The sequence below is a fragment of the Gorilla gorilla genome, chromosome 20, assembly GCF_029281585.2.
Source record: "Gorilla gorilla gorilla isolate KB3781 chromosome 20, NHGRI_mGorGor1-v2.1_pri, whole genome shotgun sequence".
Classification (NCBI taxonomy): domain Eukaryota; kingdom Metazoa; phylum Chordata; class Mammalia; order Primates; family Hominidae; genus Gorilla; species Gorilla gorilla.
Window position 1 is genome coordinate 52,551,355 of NC_073244.2, and position 15,475 is coordinate 52,566,829.

The window sequence follows — 15,475 nt, forward strand, 5'->3', positions numbered from 1 at the left end:
TACACACCTGAAGTCCCAGCTATTCCGGAGGCTGAGGTGTGAGGATCACTTTAGTTGGGAGGTTGGGCCTGCAGTGAACTATGATCATGCCACAGCACTTCAGCCTGGGCAAAAGGGTAAGACCCCATCTCAAAAACAAAACTAAACTAGAAACACCCTTGTGTGGCCATGAACCCTGTGTGTGCCCTGAGGACTGCGGGCTTTTGTGCAATCCTCACACATGTGTGGATACCAGTATGCATGCCCTTGTGCTCACGCGAACCGCCCTACGCCCTCAGGTGGCCTGCAGGGGACTGGTGCAGCCCCCTGAGGACACTCCCAGTTGCTCGTCGCCCTCCCATCTCCACGTCGGCCTTCACCGACCCGGCGGGAGCCTTGAGTCCCAGCTCTCCAGAGCAATGGTGGAGCGGGCGGGGCATTCAAAATGACCTTATCTCCTTAGTCTCCTAAAGTGTTCCCAGCTGGCCATTCAAATGTCTTCTCTGCGTAGCGTTCCGTGGATTTTTTTTTTGTTTCATTTTTTAATTTTGTGTAAAGATAAGGTCTCACTCTGTTGCCCAGACTTTCCCTGGTTCTTTATTCTGATTCCCACAATCGTCCCGAGGGGGCAGGCCGGAGCGGGTCTTGAAAATACACATTTGCACATCCCTTCTAGTCCGCGTTCCCTTTTCTGAAGGGCATCCCGCACTTTTTTGCCTCCGTTATAAAAGATACTTATGTAAATTACTTACTGACGTGCGAATTTACATACATTTCTCAACTAACTGCGTAGCCATTTCTCCGTCTCTCACCCCCGTTCCTGGACGGCGAGAAGGAGGAGGAGCTGACCATGTAAATGAAGTCACGCGCACCGCGCTGCCGAACTCGGTGCCCCGCGCTGGGCGGGGGGCGGGTAGGCCTGTCCATGTAAATCACATCATTTGCGTGCCCCGCCCCGCCGACGCCACTTGATTCCAAAATGCAAGAAACGCCCCCTCCCAGACCCGGCCCCTCACACTGCGTTCCCCCTCCCGCGCAAAGGGGGCGGGGCGGAGGATGCAAATGGCCCTCGTGTCGGCCACGGACTGCTGTTTCCTTTCTCCTTGGTAGGGGGGTTGTCCCGAACTTCCTCGCCCCGCTCCGCCCCGCCCCGCGCGGCTCGGGCCTGCGCAGGCGCCGTCCACTCCGCGGGGCGCGGTCACGTGCCCACCGGGCGAGGCGGGGCGGGGCGTCGCGCGCGGTGGGGGCGGGGTATGGCGCGCTGTGCGGCGCAGGGCGGCTGGCACAAACGGCGGCGCCGGGGCCGGAGGAAAAAGCTCGGTGAGGAGGTCGCGGGGCGAGAAGGGAGCGGGAGGAGACTAGGCCGGAGCCGGGGCGCCGGCGCGAACCGGGCGGGGTGTGGGGGCGCGCGCCGGGGCCTGCCGGGGCGACCCCGGGAAGGGCGATGTGGGTGCGGCGCGGGGGAGGGGACGCGCGCCGGTTACGTTGGGTGCCGGCCGTTGGGGGGGTTGGGGTGGGGGCGGGGAGCGCGCGCCGGGTGGAGGCCGAGTGGAGGGGGAGGGGAGGGGGTCCGAGCGACCCTTAGGCCCTGCCCCTGTCGCCTACTGCGCTCAGAAGGGGCCTCAGGGCCTGCCCCGGGTTGGGGGCGTTGGGGTGCCCTAGATGGGGGCACCTTTATCTCTCGTCCTGTCTCCGGGTGCGTGCACCCTCCTCCGTCCTTCCCTCTGTCGCCGCGGACCCTCTCCCCGAGGGCCCCTCCCGTCGGTCAGTGTCGGGACCTCCCTTCCGTCTGGGCGTGTGTCCGCCCCCGGCCGGCTTCCTCCCGTCGGACTCGGGTCGACCCCACCGCCCCGCTCCGCCCCGGGTCCTCCCTCCCAGCTTCCCTCCGGTCTGTTTTTCTGTCTCTGGGCCCCTCGTTCTCTTTGTCTTTGGACTCCCCAGTTTCCTCTGTCTTTTGACCCCCCCGCCCCCACCCTGACTCTCCCTGGAACCCCCACATTTCTCTGTGTCTTTCTGGAACGCCGAGGCAGGTCCCTCCTATTTTCCAAACCCCCTCCTTTCCCACCCCTCCACACCACCCTTTTCTACTCCAGCCCTCCTTCTTCTGTCTTTGGTTACCGCGTCCCACAACCTGCACCACAGTCCTCTGTCTTAGCGTCATCTACCCAGCCCCTGGCCTCCAGCCTCTCCCTATCACTGCCTCTTATCTGTCAGCGGACTCCCGCACCTCCAGATTCTCAGGGTCCTCTCCCCGACTTGGCCTCAGGTTTTGGGGGGCCTCTATAGTCAAGTCTGTCCTGGTCGTCTTCCCCACTCCTGCCCATACCATCCCGGCTTTCCCGTGCCTGCCTGTCTATAGTTTCTCTCACATCCCTTTTTTTTTTCTTTCTCTAGCCACCCTGAAGGGTCCCTTCCCAAGCCCTTAGGGACGGCAGAGGACTTGGGGACCAGCAAGCAACCCCCAGGGCACGAGAAGAGCTCTTGCTGTCTGCCCTGCCTCACCCTGCCCCACGCCAGGCCCGGTGGCCCCCAGCTGCATCAAGTGGAGGCGGAGGAGGAGGCGGAGGAGGGTGGCACCATGGGCCCGGGCGGTGCCCTCCATGCCCGGGGGATGAAGACACTGCTGCCATGGACAGCCCGTGCCAGCCGCAGCCCCTAAGTCAGGCTCTCCCTCAGTTACCAGGGTCTTCGTCAGAGCCCTTGGAGCCTGAGCCTGGCCGGGCCAGGATGGGAGTGGAGAGTTACCTGCCCTGTCCCCTGCTCCCCTCCTACCACTGTCCAGGAGTGCCTAGTGAGGCCTCGGCAGGGAGTGGGACCCCCAGAGCCACAGCCACCTCTACCACTGCCAGCCCTCTTCGGGACGGTTTTGGCGGGCAGGGTGGTGGTGAGCTGCGGCCGCTGCAGAGTGAAGGCGCTGCAGCGCTGGTCACCAAGGGGTGCCAGCGATTGGCAGCCCAGGGCGCACGGCCTGAGGCCCCCAAACGGAAATGGGCCGAGGATGGTGGGGATGCCCCTTCACCCAGCAAACGGCCCTGGGCCAGGCAAGAGAACCAGGAGGCAGAGCGGGAGGGTGGCATGAGCTGCAGCTGCAGCAGTGGCAGTGGTGAGGCCAGTGCTGGGCTGGTGGAGGAGGCGCTGCCCTCTGCGCCCGAGCGCCTGGCCCTGGACTATATCGTGCCCTGCATGCGGTACTACGGCATCTGCGTCAAGGACAGCTTCCTGGGGGCAGCACTGGGCGGTCGCGTGCTGGCCGAGGTGGAGGCCCTCAAACGGGGTGGGCGCCTGCGAGACGGGCAGCTAGTGAGCCAGAGGGCGATCCCGCCGCGCAGCATCCGTGGGGACCAGATTGCCTGGGTGGAAGGCCATGAACCAGGCTGTCGAAGCATTGGTGCCCTCATGGCCCACGTGGACGCCGTCATCCGCCACTGCGCAGGGCGGCTGGGCAGCTATGTCATCAACGGGCGCACCAAGGTAAGGCTAGGTGGGGGCCTCTTTGGAGGGGCTTTGCAGCACTGTGGTTTGCAGCATTCAGTGCTATGAGCACAGTGGGTTGGGAGACAGGCTTCTGGGAGGTCACAGAAGGTTTAGGCAGTTCAGTGGAGTGGGTATGCTCACTTGTGGGGACTTGGGGGGGTCTTTATCCTCCCTATGGGCCTTAATGTGTGCACCTGATAAGCTAGGAGTTTGTCCTGGAGCCACAGTGGTTCTTGACTTTGCCAGGAACCCTCTTAAGAAACTCATGAGAGCTGCTGACATTCACAGCGTGCACCTTGGTGGGGTTCATGGCCTCCTGGTGTCAGTTTGTGGCCCCAGACCAAGCACGGGGATGTAGATAGGCACACAGTTCACCTGGCCATTCTCTGTTGCTGTCTGTCCCTGTCCACATCCTTCCCTGTGCTTCTGTCGTCCATCCCTGTTTGCTGGCGCGTGTTTCTAGTCCATCCATCCTGTCTCCAAGGCAGGAGAAGCAGAAGGGGGAGGGTGGCTGTGATGAGTGAGCCCTGGGCTGAGGGAAGGAAAGGGGTGCCGCCCGCTGGGCCGAGTGCTTGGCCCTGGACTGCATTGTGCCCTGGGTCCCCACTGTGGCATCTGCATCGAGGACAGTCTCCTGGGGGTGGTACTGGGTGGCTGCCTGTTGGCCCAGGTGGAGCTCATCCCCATGTCTCCCACCCTTCCCTGTCGCAGTCCCTGCCCTCCATTCCCCCTGTCCTGTGTGTCACTTCCTCCCTACCCATGTCTGTCTCTTCCCTCTGCCTTTATGTGTTTGTTCTTAGTCCCTTTTTCTTTTTGCTTTAGAACAGTAGTTCTTAATGGTATTTTGGAGCCTGGGTCTTTTTGAGAATCTGTCAGAGGCCACAGATCCTCTCTTAAGACAAATGCTCATTTGCTTGGAGTTTCCGGGCAGTTGTCAAGGCCTCATGGCCTCCAGCTGCCTGTTCAGGAACCTGGGGTCAGGAGCCCAGCACAGGACAGTGGTCCACAGGGCCTTTCCGGGCTGCTGACAGGATCATTGTCTTCATGGGTGGTGTGGGGGCCTGGCCTTGAGTCCAAGGCTTGGTGTCCTTTGGACAAGCCCTGTGGGGAGTGCCCACTGCTCAACACAGTGATGCCTGGCTGGCTGATGGCACGGGCAGTGTTGTGCCCTGCAGGCGTGAGGCTGAGCTCCTGATGTCCTCTGCCTCCTCCTGCAGATCCCATCTTGGGTTCTGCCTCTGTGTGGCTTTCCTCTCAGGCTGGAGCTGGCTCAGGGACCAGGGCTCCCCCGGGGCCAAGGCCTGTTTCCTCCCCACCCCAGCTGGAACTTGTTCTACTTCCCTCTCCCTCCCGTTACTTGATAGCTGAGCCAGAGCCGGCCCCTCCCTGGGCTTGGCTCCTGTGCGGGCGGGATCAGTGGCCTCCCTGGCTCAGCATCTTCACCCCAGGTTGGCTGTCGTCCTCGTCAGGGGGAGACCAGAAGGGCTGAGTGGCCCAGATGGGACACTGCTCTGAGCCTCAATTTGCTGATCCACGGAATACGAAAACCAGGTTACATCCCCAGCAAGTCTGGCAGTTTGGGGAGGGGAGAGTAGGAGAAGATCTCTTGTGTTTTGGTGCCTCTGGTGCCCACCTTCTATGTGGTTGGGGACAGGGCCCCAGCGAGGATTGGGGAAGGGGAGTGTTTGGACTTTTTTAGCCCTAGGTGACCTTGATTGTCCTAGGGAAGTAAGGACAGGCCAGGCTGGACTGAGAACATAGGGGAGGAGCCCTCCCCTCCCCAGTGAGACAGCAACTCCAGGCTTTCCCGCTTTTAGACGGGCCCCATCTGGACTCTCTCCTGTACTCCAGAGTAAGGGTGTGGGGTGCTCAGGTGGGCTGCAGCAGTTGCCGTGGGGACATGGATCACCAGTGTGGCTAGAGCCAGTGGGAACGCGCTTCTTAGTCGTTCTGAGTGGAGCTCCTGTGTCATCCTTCCTTCCCCCAACTCCCTGGTTGGGGACAGGTGCTCGGTTGACCTGTAAGTGGGAGAGAGTTGACTCCCACTGGCAGCAAGGGCTACCAGAGGGGACCCCAGGGAGAGTCCAGCTTGCTTGGTTTGCTCCTTGAAGAGCAGCTTGGAGGTGGGACAGTCACAGGCTTCTGACTGGGGTGTGTGTGTAGTGGGGGTGGGGCTCTTGGCAGGCAGATTGTCACCAATAGCCTTTAAGTCTTTGGTCTCCTGGCCCTGGTCCCACCTGTCCCTCCCCTAGGTGGGAGGGGTGGAGAGCAAGTTTCCTGAGGCCTTCCCCTGTGAGGGCAGGAAGTAGATACTTTCCTTGGGGCCAGAGGATGCTTTCACCCCCAAGGTGTGTATATGTGGGGGAAGGGTGGGGCCCTAAAGAGCAGGTTCCTGTTTCTGTGTGAGTCCCGTGTGCTTGGTGGGAGGTGCTGTGTGAGAATGTACAGAGCAGGAGGGAACATAGCAGGGCTGGGGTGCAGAGGAGGCCCAGAGCAGTGCACTCAGTCTGCAGGTACTGCACTGGGCACTGGGGAGACCAACCTGGCCCCAGGGGCTTCCCTGTGGCTGCCTTCCAGGTCAGTACTAGGTAAACAGGTGCCTGTGTTGATGCCATGTTGCTAGGAGTGGAACGGACAATCAGCCGGAGTACTCAAGGTGACCCTTGGTCTCTGAATCCTGAATAACAAAGAGGGTCAGAAGGAAAAGTGTCCCAGGCCAGTGCTGAGGCCTTGTGGTGGCGATGAGCTCAGCCTGTTGAGGCGTGGAGCAGAGTGATGGGAGAGGCACATGAGGTTGGGGGCCTTTGAGGCTGTGGTTGGGAATTTGTATTTTCTTGGGATGGAGTGAAGACCTGGAGACGAGGGGCTCTGGCTGCTGTGTGGGGATGAATTGTGGGAAGAGGGTGCAGCACTGGACCCCTTCCCTGCCACCCATCCACGTGCATCATCAGTGTAATCTCTGATTGGATTCCTAATTGGGGAGGCCTTGCCCATCTCTAGTCAGTAACTCACTGTTTCTAAGCCTCCTGGGCCATGGCCAAATTCTTCTCCCAGTGAGGTGGTTGCTCAGAGTGCCAACCCTTCCATAGGGAGTGAGCAGTGCAAAGAAGGTGCCCCTTCCTGAACCTTGAAGTGTAGCGGTTAGGGTTTTCCCTGGGGGCCTTCTCACTAATTGTACTCTGGTGCTGCCAGAGAGAAGGTTGTCAGCTTCCCACTGCTAGGTGGCAGTAGACGGTGGCAGCCCTCTCTTTCCACGGCAAGGTCTGGTGGATGAGGTGCACATGGTTAATGCAGAGCAGCTTAACATCCACCACAGAGGGTGAGCCCTGGGATAATGTGTTGGGAGGCGTCCTGGGGAGGGTGAGGATTGAAGCAGCCCAGCCTGCCGTGGTGTGCGTGCTTGGCAAGCATCCTGTTGTGGCAGTGGCCACTGATGTTTGATCGTGAATGTTTATCTTGGGACTGTCTTGCTGGGCCGGGCCCATAGGTGTAGCTGAGCATTTGTGGGGAATGGACGCCAGCAGAGTTGTACCAGGGCAGAGAGGTCAAGACAGATGGTCCAGGCTGGGGAGAAGTTGAAGGGTCCTTGTGCCAGTCCTCCCCTTTTTGTCTGCTACCTCATCTTGCCACTGCAGTGACTTTGGGCAGAGGGTGGGACAGGGACCTTTTAAAATTTTTAAATTTTAATGGCATTTCAGCCTGTGCTCCAGTTCTCCATGTGGCAGGCACTGTGCTGGCTGTCTTCCCAGACACTTGTTATCTTGTTCACTTGTTCCACAACAACCTGTGAAATAGCTGTGAGCTCCATTGGATCCATGGATGAGGAACCTGAGACCAGGAAGTCACCTGCCTGATGCCACAGCTCATGTGGCAGCACTGAGACTTGAACCAGGGAATTGTGTCTGCAGAAGTGGCTGGGCCATTTCGTTTACCTCTCAGCCACGTTTCTGCCAGCTCCCTGATGACAAACATCCCGGGGCCCTGGCTACAGCATGGTAGGGCTGGGTCAGGGGAGTGGCAACTGTCAGGCAGAGGAAAGAACCCTGTAGACAGAGAAACCAAGCCCTGCAATGAGTCCTGTTAGATCTCCGGGGGTTGGGGGTCCAGAACCTCCCAAGTTATGTTCTCAGAGAGATTAATTACTACCGCTGTAAACAGCAGTGTTTATTACCCCTGCTGTACACATCAGGCAGTTGAGGCCCATTCAGGTGTTGGAACTGGCTAGGGTTACCCAGCAAATTATCCTTGGAGTTGGAATTAGGTCTTTCTATTCAGACTGTAGGTTTTGGCTCCTGTTCGGATGTCTATGGGACAGATAATTTAGTGGGGATTCTTTGTAGTCCAGGGCAGCAGTTCTTAACATTGCTGCATGGTAGAATTACCTGGGAAGCTTTACCAGTTTCAGGCCGTTCCTTAGGCCAGGTACTTCAGAACCTCAGAGCTCCCCAGGGGGCTCCACTCCACAGCCAAGGGTAAGAATTCCTGGTCTAGGGCTGTGAGGCCACCTCCTTGCACACCTGAAAATGTTTAAATTGGTATTATTCTACTGAAATGGCTGAGGTGGGGTTTGGGGTATCTTGAAACAAATCAAACTCTCTTACTAATTGAGCCCTAGCTGGGTGCCGGGCCCCAGGTATGTGTGTTGGGAGGGAGTGGGCTCTTGAGGCCCAGGAGCTGAGGTTTCTGATGGACTTGGGGATGGGATTTTGGCTGAAAAAGAAAGTCTTTTGGGGCAGGAGCTTGGAACCCTTGACCCAAGGAGTCAAGGGGAAGATGGGGCAAGAAGGGGTGGGAAAATAGGTAATTCATGGCTGCTTCTCTAAGATGTGCCTGCCTAGCCCCAGTAAACCTACCTCCCTCCATCCCTGCCAGGCCATGGTGGCGTGTTACCCAGGCAACGGGCTCGGGTACGTAAGGCACGTTGACAATCCCCACGGCGATGGGCGCTGCATCACCTGTATCTATTACCTGAATCAGAACTGGGACGTTAAGGTAGGGGTGAGGGTGAGGGTGAGGGTGGCGCTGGGGCTAGGGCTGGGGCGGGGTTGGCATGCGTCCACTCCATTTTCCACTCTCAGCCCAGATTCTGGCATTCTCCTGTTTCTCTTCTCAACACACAGCGGGCAGTGCGATCTGCCGGCTCTTCCTGGGAAATGGCACCTCCTCCTCTCTAGCGGACTGTGTGGTGGGAACTCCCCTCTTTCCGGGAATGGTGCTATCTGCCCAGCCCCACCCGCCCTTGTAATGAACACTTTCCCCCTTTTCCTGTCTTTAGTAGCTTCCTGCCCATCTCCATGGTGATGCAGTCTCTGGGTTGTCATTCATTTTGAGAGCCCGAGGGGTGGGAGGGAGTGATGCAGGCAGACGCTGCGCCCCCTAGTGGGCTCCCGGGGCACCATGGGAGGCAGCGGCTCCTGGCCGTACCAGCTAGCCTCATCCTTTGGCCTGCCCCCAGGTGCATGGCGGCCTGCTGCAGATCTTCCCTGAGGGCCGGCCCGTGGTAGCCAACATCGAGCCACTCTTTGACCGGTTGCTCATTTTCTGGTCTGACCGGCGGAACCCCCACGAGGTGAAGCCAGCCTATGCCACCAGGTATGACCTGTACTTCTGGAGACGCACCCAGGTGCTCCCCCTGTGACAATGTCCTGTCAGAGCCTCAGAGTGACTAGGGAGCGACGAAGTATTGAGAGGGGGCCTAGGTGGGAGCAGAACCGGGTGGCTCGAAAGGATGGCCGCCTAGTGTGTGTGGATATGGTAGCTGGAATTGCAGAAAACTAATGTCCAACCACCCTGGTCCCCAGGTACGCCATCACTGTCTGGTATTTTGATGCCAAGGAGCGGGCAGCAGCCAAAGACAAGTATCAGCTAGGTACCTGCTTCCCTCCCTTCAGTCCTTCCTATTCTGTGGGCCCTCTTGGGCCTGATGCCACCCCATCCCCCTCATCAGCCTCTTGTTAAATCCCACCACTCATTTTTCTTCATCTCTGCCCACCTTCCTTAGACAGCCCACTCTCCTGGTACCCCAACAGGAGCCCCATTTCTTCCTGGTCCTCTCCCCATCTCCCCAGGTTTCCCTTGGCTTCTTTGTCCTTCTCCTGATGACTCACTGTCTCCTGTCCCTTCTCACCCCCAGCATCAGGACAGAAAGGTGTCCAAGTACCTGTATCACAGCCGCCTACGCCCACCTAGTGGCCAGTCCCAGAGCCGCATGGCAGACAGCTTAAATGACTTCAGGAGAGCCCTGGGCCTGTGCTGGCTGCTCCTTCCCTGCCACCGCTGCTGCTTCTGACTTTGCCTCTGTCCTGCCTGGCGTGGAGGGCTCTGTCTGTTGCTGAGGACCAAGGAGGAGAAGAGACCTTTGCTGCCCCATGATGGGGGCTGGGGTTGTCACCTGGACAGGGGGCAGCCTTGGAGGCCACCGTTACCAACTGAAGCTGGGGGCCTGGGTCCTACCCTGTCTGGTCATGACCCCATTAGGTGTGGAGAGCTGGGAGGAGGCATTGTCACTTCCCACCAGGATGCAGGACTTGGGGTTGAGGTGAGTCATGGCCTCTTGCTGGCAATGGGGTGGGAGGAGTACCCCCAAGTCCTCTCACTCCTCCAGCCTGGAATGTGAAGTGACTCCCCAACCCCTTTGGCCATGGCAGGCACCTTTTGGACTGGGCTGCCACTGCTTGGGCAGAGTAAAAGGTGCCAGGAGGAGCATGGGTGTAGAAGTCCTGTCAGCCAAGAAATAAAAGTTTACCTCAGAGCTGCACACATCTGACTCCATCTGCAATTTAGGGCCTTTATTGACCGAGGAGGGTATGGAGGTTTGAGGGCCAGTGAGCCCACCATAGTGGAGCCTGACCTCAGCAGGCCACTGGCTGGAGCTGGAAGTCTGGGGGGACACTGCCCAGGACAGTGCACTGCAGGTGAGGTTGATGGTGCCAGGGTGTACCACACGGAGCAGGCAGAACCTCTGTAAAGTGGCCGTAAGGAATAGGAAGATACCCGAGTGGGCCAGGCCTATGCCCAGGCACATCCGCTTTGCCGGGTACACAGGTGCATAGTGAGCACCAGGCACCCCAGAGCCAGTCCAGGCTGGTCCCCTTCCTCCTCTGCCTGCGCCTGAGGCAAAGGGCATGAAAACATCATTGCCCTGGAACTTGCCCTTGTCCAGGAAGTTGGTAGGGTTGAAGCAGTCTGGGTCCTTGAATTGAGTGGGGTCCCGGTGCGCAGTCACAAGCAGGGGAATCACAAAAGTGCCCTGGGGATACATGCAACTTGGGTTACCTGCGGGCTTGGTGAGCACCTGCACCACCTCCATCCAAGACGCTTTTTAAAAGCCCAAGGGAATAGGCCGGGCAAGTAGCTCACGCCTGTAATTCCAGCACTCTGGGAGGCCGAGGACAGATCACTTGAGGTCAGAAGTTCGAGACCAGCCTGGCCAACATGGCGAAGCCTGTCTCTACTAAAAATACAAAAATTAGCCAGGCGTGGTGGTGGGTGCCTGTAATACCAGGTACTCAAGAGGCTGAGGCAGGAGAATCGCTTGAACCCAGGAGGTGGAGGTTGCAGTGAGCCAAGATCATGCCACTGCATTCTAGCCTGAGTGACAGAGCCAGACTCCGTCTCAAACAACAACAACAAAAAGCCTAAGGGAAGGCAGAGCTGCCTTCCTGCTCCAGGGGTAACTGATCGTGTTTTGGTCTGCACAGCACACACCTGCTGATTCTGGCTGATCTCATGCACCCGGGTCGCGCATGGGATCCCCAGACTCAGTAGGCACCTTTGGGCAGACAGTGGCTGTGCAGGTGGGTGTCGAGGGTGAGGGTGCGCGGCAGCCCCAGGGGCACCACGCTGATGAAGCACTGGATCTCGAGCAGCACTGCGTTGGTGTAGGGCAGGCACACGCGATAGTCCAGGCTTGGGGCGGGCCTCCACCCTACCACAGGATCCAGCTCCTGCACCTTGGCTCAGGCCGGGGGAGGCTGTGAGCTGCGCACTTCCAGGACCCTCCAGCCATCCCCAAACTGCAGCCTCCAATTCTGGGTCTCTCCGGGTTGCACACCTGCCACCTCTGGGTACTTAAGCAGAATGAGGAGCCCATAGCACAGGGTGGTGCTCGTGGTTTCGGTGACGCCAAAAAAAAAAAATGCGTCGTCATTACTGACGTCTACTCCTGGAAATGGCTTTCCGGGTCCTGCTGTTACTGTGGGCATAGGAGATGTGCTGCCGCGTGCCAGTCACCTGTTGGTGGGCGGCATGGATAGAGTTGAGAGAGCTGGGACCCACGCCTTACCCATCTGGTCAAGCAATCAATGAAATCGCGGGGCTCCGCTGGCTGCCGCATCTGCCAGTGTCGTTGGATTTGCTCAGAGATGACCCGCAGCTCCGAAAAGTTTCGGAAGATTCGGTGGTGCGGGCCCGGGAGCCAGTCCGTGAGAGACGGGCAAATGTACATCTGGAGAGACAGGGTCTGTCTCAACATGGGCCCTGCACAAGGCCACTAGGCCTTAGTTTCCCTACAGGGAGATTGGACTAGGACTTTGATACTGGATGTTCTAGAACTCTTCCAGGAATCTGTCCCATTCTAATGATCCATTGTAGGTAGGTCTGTGTACTCGGGATTTGGCATAAGGCTGGACGCACCAAGTGAAGATTGTGGCCGGCCCTCTCACCTCGCCCCATCTGGAACTAATGATGCAGAAGTTGTCACTGAAGAGGTTCAGGAGCCTCAGGAACTCCGGGTCCCCGTAGCGATAGCGGTTCCCGAAGACAAGAACAGATAACATTGGATACAGCATTATCCAGTAGCCGCACGGGGTCAAACGGGGCTCCTGGGGGTAGGAACAGGACGGTGGTCATAACGCGTGGTCCTGCCCCCAGCCAGCCCCATGGGCTTACTGGCTTTCTTCCACCTAAATACCTTCCCGTGGCCCCGTCTTGGCAGTGCAAGGGACTCTCCCACACCAGGCCCTTCCGCTCTCCCGGCCAGGCCGAAGCAATGGTGGCTTGAAATTCGTCTAGCAGACAAGCCGCCTCCTCCAGGACGCGCGCCTCGACGGTCCGCGTACCCAACCCGAACTTCTTAAGCGCTCCAAGTGCAAAATTGCGCAGTGTCCACCCAGCACGGCCGGTTAGAAAACAAGATTCCTGTGGTGGGGACGGGAAAGGAGGCGGGCCCGGGAGCCGGCCACGCCCTATCCAGGAAGCGCCGGGTCACTGGCTACATCCTTTTAGGGGCCTCCGACTCCTGCGGCCGGCTTTGTTCGCTTTGCTTCTTTACCAGACCTCCAAGTGCCCTATCCACACATTGGCCCCGCCTTTGCTGGGCTCGATCCCTGACCTAGGCTGGCTCTCGGGCTTTGACTTTTAGGCTCTTCTCTCCTGTTGGCTGCAGGATGAACCTCCATTCTAACCTTACGCTTTAGCGCCGCCCCGCCCTCTCTCGGCCGTTTGCACCTCATTAGCTGGAGTCTCTATTAGGCCCCGCCCCCATTTGCCCACCTCTACCATTTATTTACCCGCCCAGCCTGGAGCGTCCGGGCCGGCAAGTCCAGCGCCGGGGCCTCACTGTTTCCGCGTGTGAAGCGTTCGAAGACTGCCATGGACCCGCGGCCGGAGACCGCATCCGCCTGCAGCACTAACGCGTCCCGCAGCGCTGCGTAGCCGCACAGCACCACCGCAGGGCGCGGGCCCAGCCGCACTGTGAACACCCGGCCCCAGCGGCCGGAGAGCTACGGGTAGCCGGTGCTCAGCGGGTGCCCATAGGGTTCCTCATCGGAGCCATTGCCCCCAGCTCCCTCTTCCTTCAGACCCGGGAGTCCTCGTCTCAGACCCTCATTCCTCAGGCCCAGGAATTCAGATCCCCAGCTCCTTCCTCCCTGAGATGCGGGAGTCCAGGCCCCCACTTCCTTCTTCCCTTGGGACCTAGAAGTCAAGCTTCCCAGCCTCCGGCACCCTCAGAGTCGTCCCCTGGGCCCTCAGTACTCAGCCTGCCCACCCTGAACCAGGAGAACAGAGAACCCCTGCTCCCCTCTTTCCACAACCTGATTTCCTGCTCTGGGCTCCTTCCTTACGACCCAGTGTCCCGGCCCCAGGCTCTCCACTCCCTATTCTCCTCTCCTAGTACTCAGCAGGCCGGAGCACTCATCCTTCCGGTCCTTCCTCAAGATCATAGAGTACAAGCCCTCAGCTGTCTTCATTCAGGAGGAGTTCTAGTCCCCAGCCCCACCTCCACGAATCCAGAATTCCGTTCCCCCATTCCTGTCGGGAATGGAGCGCGCGGTCCAGGCCTCCGGACTGCAGCTGCAAGTTCCCCAGCAATGGGAGCGGCCTGGGCCAGGGAGGTAGGGACCCCCGCATCTGAGCGCGGCACCCACCTTACCCCCACCACGGCCAGCACCAGCACCAGAAGCCACAACAGCAGCGCAGCGATACCCGCGATCATCATGGCTGCAATTCTCCACGCCTGCACCTCTATTTGATTTCCAAGGGGTCTTGGGTGGAGCAGGGGCAGAGACCCGATGTGGGAGGAGTGGGCATCTCAGGGCTGCTCATTCCATGGATTCCCCAACCCGACGTCTCCAGCCCGCCCCCAGCCCTAGTGGAACTGTGCCCTGGCTCCTCCTGGCTTTTTTTGTGTGTCTGCCTCAGCCTGTCTTACTTAGCAACTTTCGTGCACCAGCATTTTCATGGCAACACACCTGGACAACAGGTGCACCCTCCTGAGCCCCTAGCACCTTTGAGTCCAATTTACTTAGCCTGTAGGTGTGTATTCCTCAATCTCCGGGACACCTCTGGGTCCCCTGAACGCTGTACCCTGTACCTCTGATTCCTAAATACACACCGACTCTCAAATACACCACTTCTGGGTTTTTTTGTTTTTTTTTTTCCTTCTTCTTAGAGTTTCGCTCTTGTTGCCCAGGCTGGAGTGCAGCAGTGGGATCTCGGCTCACTGCAACCTCCACCTCCCAGGTTCAAGATTCTCCTGTTTCAGCCTCCCGAGTAGCTGGGATTACAGGCATGCACCACTAGGCCTGGCTAATTTTTGTATTTTTAGTAGAGACGGAGTTTCACCGTGTTGGCCAGGCAGATCTCAAGCTCCTGACCTCAGGTGATCCACCTGCCTCGGCCTCCCGAGGTGCTGAGACTACAGGCCACTGCGCCTGGCTCAAATACACTTCTAAAGACACCCCTGGCACTCCTGTGCTCTGTGCCTGTGATTCCTAGGAGCTCACACCTGAGCCCTTGTCACTTCCATTACTCTTAGGACCCTGTGTACTATGCTTGTTCCCCAGATCTGCCTTCAATTTCCCTGGCTTCTGGGTGTCCATCAGCCTGGCACTTCTGTGCCTCTATTTCTTCAGGGTGCCTTTCTGCATGTTGACCCCCTTGTACCTCCATATTATGTCCTGCCCTGAATCTACCATCTCTATCCCCAAGGCACTGGCTCCCAGATGCCCCCAAATGTTCTGTGCCCATGCTGCTGAACCCCCTGGTATCCAGTCCCCCAAGTCCCTGTCTGAGGCCAGGCCATGATGACAGACAAACTTATCCCTCATTCTCTCATCTATCCCCCCCAACCCCCATCCTAGGGCATGGGCTAGAGGGGGCAGACTCTGGCCTGGATGGGCCAGGGCTGCGGTGGTGGCAGCAGTGAGGTTGGGGCTGTATTTGAAACAGACTGTTCAGGAATGTGGTCCACCCTCCTGCCTGTCCCTGCTTGGCCATATCCAGCCTTCCTCCAAGTGCCTGGCACAGGGCCCAGACCTGGGGAGATGGTGGGCGGGGGGGACGACTGTGCAGAGCCTAGGACTGGCATTGTCTCTGGGAGGGTCTTGTGTATCTTTGTTTCATCTCTCAGTCTTGCTTGCTCCCTCCCTCCCTCCCTCTGTCCCTCCCTCCCTCCCTCCCTTCCTTCCTTTTTTCTTTTTTTTTTTTTTGGAGACAGAGTCTGGCTTCTGTCCCCCAGGCTGGAGTGCAGTGGTACAATCATGGCTCACTGCAGCCTCAACCTCCTGGGATCAAACAAGCC

The 15,475-nt window shown here is 58.7% G+C and overlaps 1 protein-coding gene and 1 pseudogene across 5 annotated transcripts; one reads left to right on the forward strand and one right to left on the reverse strand.

Moving 5' to 3' along the window:
• Positions 1-1,186: 1,186 nt before the first annotated feature.
• Positions 1,187-10,212, forward strand: EGLN2 (egl-9 family hypoxia inducible factor 2). Of its 4 annotated transcripts, none has more exons than XM_031004531.3 (6): positions 1,187-1,299; positions 2,374-3,450; positions 8,326-8,445; positions 8,909-9,045; positions 9,255-9,322; positions 9,587-10,212. In XM_031004531.3, the coding sequence occupies exons 2-6, from the start codon at positions 2,608-2,610 to the stop codon at positions 9,640-9,642; spliced, it is 1,224 nt and encodes a 407-aa protein (XP_030860391.1). In that variant the 5' UTR covers positions 1,187-1,299; positions 2,374-2,607; the 3' UTR covers positions 9,643-10,212. The 4 variants fall into 4 exon arrangements, with proteins under 4 accessions (XP_030860391.1, XP_030860393.1, XP_030860392.1 ...); XM_031004533.2 differs by lacking the exon at positions 1,187-1,299 and adding an exon at positions 1,495-1,675; XM_031004532.2 differs by lacking the exon at positions 1,187-1,299 and adding an exon at positions 1,506-1,743.
• On the reverse strand, positions 9,875-13,276 carry LOC101150224 (cytochrome P450 2F2-like; annotated as a pseudogene). Its single transcript, XR_008674077.1, has 4 exons — positions 12,117-13,276; positions 11,738-11,899; positions 10,199-10,702; positions 9,875-10,009 (listed from the first exon to the last, which is right to left on the reverse strand). The product of XR_008674077.1 is annotated as a cytochrome P450 2F2-like (transcript).
• Positions 13,277-15,475: the final 2,199 nt, after the last annotated feature.

What these genes read in the sequence shown, in the direction of transcription:
- EGLN2 (XM_031004531.3), top strand. Translation starts at nt 2,608, where the DNA reads ATGGACAGCCCGTGCCAGCCGCAGCCCCTAAGTCAGGCTCTCCCTCAG. An exon ending in TCATCAACGGGCGCACCAAG is followed by an intron (nt 3,451 to 8,325) that starts GTAAGGCTAGGT and finishes CATCCCTGCCAG; the next exon opens with GCCATGGTGGCGTGTTACCC. An exon ending in AAGCCAGCCTATGCCACCAG is followed by an intron (nt 9,046 to 9,254) that starts GTATGACCTGTA and finishes CCTGGTCCCCAG; the next exon opens with GTACGCCATCACTGTCTGGT.